Here is a 6,000-nt window from a genome sequence, read left to right as displayed (position 1 = left end):
GGTAAAGGTCAGCGCTAGTTTGCTCTTTTATAAAGTAAGTGTTATTCTTTTCTACAATAATATCAGAATGTAACTCTTTTAAATAGTAGCCGAAAGGACTTGAACGATTGTTTTCTATTGCTCTGTGGAAATCGGGCGGTAAAAAAGCCAGAAAAGGTACACATCCCACAGCAATGTCATGACAGGAAGACGTAAATTTAAAACTCAGATTGCTTGTAGAAAACTGTGTTCCATTCTCGGCACGTTCCCTTATAATAATGTTAACTTTCACTTAAGGTTATTTTTCATGTAGGAGCTAATCCCTCTTTATTTTTCGCCTGCTCTGTTTTATCTTTTTGTACACTTCGCCTTCGTTTGCTTTGGTTTGGTTGTTGTGTCTGAGTTGATGCTCGCTGTGGCTCCGTGGAGTTGGGAAACCTTAGCGCCGGCGGCCAGGTGACAGAGACAGGGTGGGAACCCGCAGAACTTGGAGGGCGCGGAACCTCTCGCATACCATTCCCCTCCCACCACCATCCCCTGCTGGGAGGCGGAGAGGTCTGCAAACTTCGCTCCAATCCGCAGCCAGCCCTCCCCAGGGGCCCCCTGCTGGGCGACCCGCCGGCGGACCGGAGTTGCAGGAACTTTGCAAAGCTGGGCGTCAGAGCCCGGGGAGGCCAAGTGCTGTCCCCTCCCCACAACCCCTCCCAACCCCTCCCAAACATTCCCCATCGCCTGCCCCCAGCTCCCGGTCCTCGCCCAGCCGCGAGCGCCCGTGATAGGCCGAGCCCCGGGCGTGCATTGTGTATATGCAAACCAGGGTCCCGGCTCCCCAGGGCCGCCCAACCCCGGCCGGGCTGCGCCTGTGGCTGGCGCTGCTGTGGGTGCCGTAGCGCTCGCCGCAGCCGAGCGCTGTCATGCTCCTGCCGCGGGGCGGGCGGCCGCGTCCCGCAGCCGCTATATAAGCGCGAGCAAGGGGGCACCCGGAGGGGCTGAAGATGAAGGTGCCCGCGCATGGGTCGCCGCTGATTGCCAGCCCCTCCCGAGCTCGCGCCCGGCGCGGAGCCCGAGGCCGCCGAGGACCCGCCTTCGCCGCAGTAGCAGCTGGAGCAGCGACAGAGGCGGCAGCTGCGGTGCTGGCGGCGGCGCCCCTCGCGCCAGCGCGGAGAGCGGCCGCGGCAACTCGGGGACCGCCGTTGCCCCTGCTGCCATGAGTTGTGCGGAGGTGATGTATCACCCCCAGCCGTATGGAGCGCCCCAGTATCTGCCCAACCCTGTGGCAGCTGCAACCTGCCCCACAGCCTGCTATCATCCCGCTCCCCAACCTGGCCAGCAGGTGAGTCACCGACCGGGCAGCCTGCCGGGGGCGGGGGCGAGGGGCACCGAGAGTATCGGTCTGGGGCTCCGGCGACGTCCCGGGATGGGTGGCACGGAGGATGCTCTGGGACCTGCGGGAGCGCCCTTGAGCAGAAAGCCGTCTGGAGAGAGGAGCTGAGGCTTTTCGGGGTGGGGATTCCCTGGGAGAGAGGCTTTACCTGGCCGGGGGCTTTGCTGAATCTTTGGTCACTGGAGCGCAGAGGCGGCTCATTAGCCATCCTGGCTCCGAGAACTCAGTTCTCTGAAGCTCACAAGGGCATCTGTCTTAGGATTATGTGAGTAAACTTCCTTTAAGCCAAATATTTTGTTTCTTTGGAAAGGTAGTGTGTTCAGGGTTTTCTGGATTGAGAGGGAGGAAGTGTGCCACCGAGGTAGCAAAGGCTACCAAACAGTGCGCTCATGAAATGACCTTTCTGGGACGTTTTAGAGTGGAATATGGGTCTGATGTAGCATATATTAAATGTTCTTAGAACTTCTCCATAGTCTCTCTCCCTATGACTATGATTTAGAGGACAGGTTCTTCATTCATTTTCTAACTCAATTAAAACACAGTTCATTAAACTGAATGTTCCCCAGTCAAGAGGTAACTTCGAATGTCCGAGTGCTGGGGCTCCGCCTTGCTAACCGACTGAAAATGTCTATAAAAAGGGGCCTGGAACTAGGAGATGATAGAGGCTCTGCAGAAGGGAGAGTAGGGTGCTAGCAAATGAGGAATTAGGTGCCCCTGCTAAGAATCACTGGACACAGTAAGCAAGTGCGCCAAAGTTTACTTAGCGTTACATTATTTAAAAAAAATTCTCATGTGACAAGGAGCTGTACCCACATAAACTCTTTCTCAGACTATGGAACTTAGGGTGGGTTGCTTTCATGACACTTAAAATGTATAAGTAAATATAGTTAAGAAATTGTAATCCACAGAATTTGTTGATTTGTTTTTCGTTTCTTAGGAGCCCTATTTTTTATTCTGGCCCTAAGGGTTTGACCCTTGAGTTCATTAGACTTTTGAATTTGTACATTTTCTCAGTCTCCTTTTTCTACCTGTATATTGATATTCTGGAAAGAAACCATAACTTTCTCTTTAAAACATAGGAGCTGTGAAATCTAACTGGAAGGGTAAAATCCCTAGATTTACTGCCAAGCAGTACCAACAGAAGTAGGACGGGATAGGGCAAAAAAGGAGGAGCCCTATGTTCTTGCTATTATTTCTTTCTTTCTTTATTTAAATATTTACCAGCTTTAGCATTTCAAAGCAAAATTACTTTTGAGGAGAAGGAGGATGGAAAAGTATTTTGTAATTTGTGGTCAAGTGTGATAGATGAAAACATTTTGGTTGAGCTGTTAGTTTTACTTTGGCATACACAAAATATAAATAATGGAGAAAAACCATGTAGGTTCAAGTCAGGCAAGTGAGACAAAGGGATTCTGGATGTTACTAGCCCTCAGTTCTGGATGAAGTACCCTTTCCTCCATCTCTGATACTGTAGAGGCCTTCAATTATCAGATGGAATGTGGACTAGCAACAGACTCAGACTTCACTGAATATTCAGAAAGATACTTTCCCCTTTAAAAAAAACAAGGCACTGATGGGAGCAGTTGTGAATGAGATGCTTTAAGAATTATGAAATTAATTCCATTACAATTTGAATCTATAGTGGAGGTTAGTATTATAAAAAATAAAGTTCAGTATTAGAAAAATTTCAAACAACCAATCATAAAGTTACTTTTCAGTAAGAAACAACTCCAAATACTTAATCTCACTTTTGCAATAGCTCTGAATCTCACCCCCTGAATTCCATTCTTTTGCTGAAACTGTCTACAAACTGAAGAATGAGCTTTAAAAACAAAACAAAGCAAAACAAAAAACCCTGAGTTGTCTACATTGACAAGTTGCACAATGATCAAGTCCTGCTATATTTTGAGCTTCTGTACACATCCCCTAAGTAGATGTTTGGCTTAGTTGACTGTAAGGATTTATTTGAAAGGTATACTTGGAAGTTTTCATGTTCTTTTTACTAAATTAGCTTATTCAAGATTTCTTTCTTTCTTCTTGTCAAATAAACTATTTGGCTATTACTAGCCAGTAAAACAGAGACTTTACAGTGTAACTACTGTTCTTTTACTGTTAGGAGTTTATTTTGATGACCTATATTTTCTTTTGGAGAAAAGAGTAAATCAGGAAATTCTTATCAGGCTGACAGCATTTTTAGACTATGCCGTGCGTGGGTGAAGTGGGACTAATATTGACTTGGCCCTCATGTGGTCATCCGAGAATACATATTTTGGTTGTTTTTGCATTCCATAAGGTTTTATCATTATTATCCATGAAGATTGTTTTCTCCGTACATGGGAAGTGACCCCTAATAGCATATTGCCTGGCAGATGAAAATAAGAGCTACATCTCCTACTGCCTTTGAAAATGGTTTTGAGGAAAAAAAAAAAGAGAAGAACAGAAAAAGGCGCAGAGAAAGGTTAATGAAGATTTACAAAATAAATGTAGAAAAGACAGCATTAAAATTTTGTATTCAGTTGTAGCAACCTTGAGCTGGTCTACCCTACAAATCTGTAGGACTCTGAAATCCTTGTACGTGTTTTTATATTTTGCAGAGCAGAAGATCAAACCTAGGGCCTCGTGCATGCTATGCAAGCACTCAACCTTTGAACTTTATCCCCTAGACCTGAAGTCCTTATAAACTAGTATATCAGAATGGTTCATTATGATGGATTTTAAACATAGGAATATTTAATCTTATAACTAAAAATCATAGAGCCTTATCTTCCACCCATATGGACTGTTAGCTATTTCCCCCAAAGGCTGAACTTTTTAAGTTTAGGTTTTTATTGAACATATTATACATTGTAGGTGAGTATCTTAAAAACATAGCAAACTGCCTCTACATAGGTTGCACTGCTGTGTGTTACTTAGGCATACAGTAGGCTAAATGAATCAATAATCTGTAAATGTCTCAAGAGTAAGTTTTACATTCCCTGATACTAATTCCTAGAAATTGTGTGGCTGTACATAAATATTACAGTGTGCTTTATAGAGTCAGAAATTTCTGAGAGATGCTAAGCAACCCGTTCCCCATGCCCACGTTCTCGCATTGACCATATCCATCCATCCTTTATATCTCCTCCGGAGAACTCTTGACTTATCTCTCAGCACATGCTCTGAAGGCTGATGCCAACACACAATGTGCACAGAAAGGAATGCACTTGTGTTCTCACAGCACTGGTAAGAAGTTTTGAAATATGTGTCAGGAAAAACTGAGGGCAATAATATGAAATCATAGATTCCCTTCATACCCAGTGGACTTCTCATCTTAAATGCAGACAGTCTGCTGTCTAAATCCTCCCCCATATTCAGAATACTAAAATTAGGAAGATGCCTAAAGCTTTCAGAATTCTGTAGTTTAAAATGAGGTAACAGAAGCAGAAAACAATCACTAAATTTCTGATTTGGTATAGATGTTTTAAACCATCATACTTCTGGGCTTCATACAAGCTAGAACGTATTTACTCTGTCTCCTTCAAGGGCAGCAGCTGGGTGGATATGCAGGCATGCTTTCACTTAAAAGAAGTGGGTTCCTTTCAGAAGCAGCACCCTAGCTAAGTTTTTCAAACTCTTCCTATTCTCTGCCACCTTGATTAAGTCATGAAACAGTTCTGAGTTATGTTTGTCATGGGAAAATTCTAGAAAAAAACATACTTCAACCCTTCTTTTTACAAATGGGAACATGCATGTCATAGGGTTGAAATGCCTGGCTGAAGATGTCAAAGCTGATTGGTGACAAAATTTCCCTCTTCCCAGAGTCCCAGAGCAGCATCTTTCCACCATGCCATGCAGACTCCCCAATTTTTTTATTAAAAAAAATTATTTTTGCTATGGTACAATAGGCTTATTTTTGGCTTTAGTGCCCCAATCAACCTTTTTTGATAAAGAAAATTAATCTGCAGTAGATTCTTTGGCCTTGGAGTTTTAGATTCATTCCAAGTCCTTGGTAGTGTACATTTTTAAATTTAGGCATTCCAAAGGCCTTTGCAAGCATTTGTTTTATGCTAATGATTTTTGCCATCCATGATGCATCCTTTGTTGATGAGGTAGACTATCCACTTAACAAATGAACATTTATTTATTTAGCATAAAATACAAGAAGTGGTATTAACAGTTTTAAGTGCCTCATATTTAATTGCTATTCCAACTTAAGCTTAAATTCATTAGGAGGAAACAATATAATTATAAACTAAATGATTTCAATACACAGTCAAATTATTTAAGACAGAGGATTTAATTTTCTTGCAACTATAAGCAAGGACTTAAGTGTATTTACGAGGATTCACATAGGACTTCTGTGAAAAAGAGCAGCCCCTATAATTCCACATCACACAAATTAAGTTGACTACAAAATCTTAAAAGCTTAAATTATCCCACAGCTTCATGTTCCTAGTAACTTCCCACTCTGAGAAACTCAAAGCTAGAAGAAAAATTAAACTTTAAAATAACTGAACTGACAGTCAACCAGAATGAAGATCACAATAAAGATGGAAAGGGCAGGACTGAAATCTATAAACCATGCAGAGCAAAGATACGTTCACCAAGCAACCAAATATTACAACATAGTGACACTAGAAATTTAAGTGAAGGGTATT

General features: G+C 43.0%; 1 protein-coding gene across 3 annotated transcripts in view; it reads left to right on the top strand.

Moving 5' to 3' along the window:
- Nucleotides 1-785: 785 nt before the first annotated feature.
- Vgll3 (vestigial like family member 3) overlaps nt 786-6,000 on the top strand; it is a 45,808-nt gene continuing 40,593 nt past the window's right edge. Inside the window, exon 1 of one of the 3 annotated variants that reach the window (XM_074072935.1) lies at nt 786-1,312. In XM_074072935.1, the coding sequence (XP_073929036.1) occupies nt 1,187-1,312 (126 nt within the window). In that variant the 5' untranslated portion in view covers nt 786-1,186. The remainder of the gene's footprint in view (nt 1,313-6,000) is intronic. The other 2 variants (XM_020172640.2, XM_020172641.2) reach the window with 2 other exon arrangements.

The sequence above is a fragment of the Castor canadensis genome, chromosome 5 (assembly GCF_047511655.1).
Source record: "Castor canadensis chromosome 5, mCasCan1.hap1v2, whole genome shotgun sequence".
NCBI classification, from domain to species: Eukaryota; Metazoa; Chordata; class Mammalia; order Rodentia; family Castoridae; genus Castor; species Castor canadensis.
Note: the sequence above shows the minus strand (reverse complement) of the source record. Positions and strands in the feature narration are given on the sequence as shown.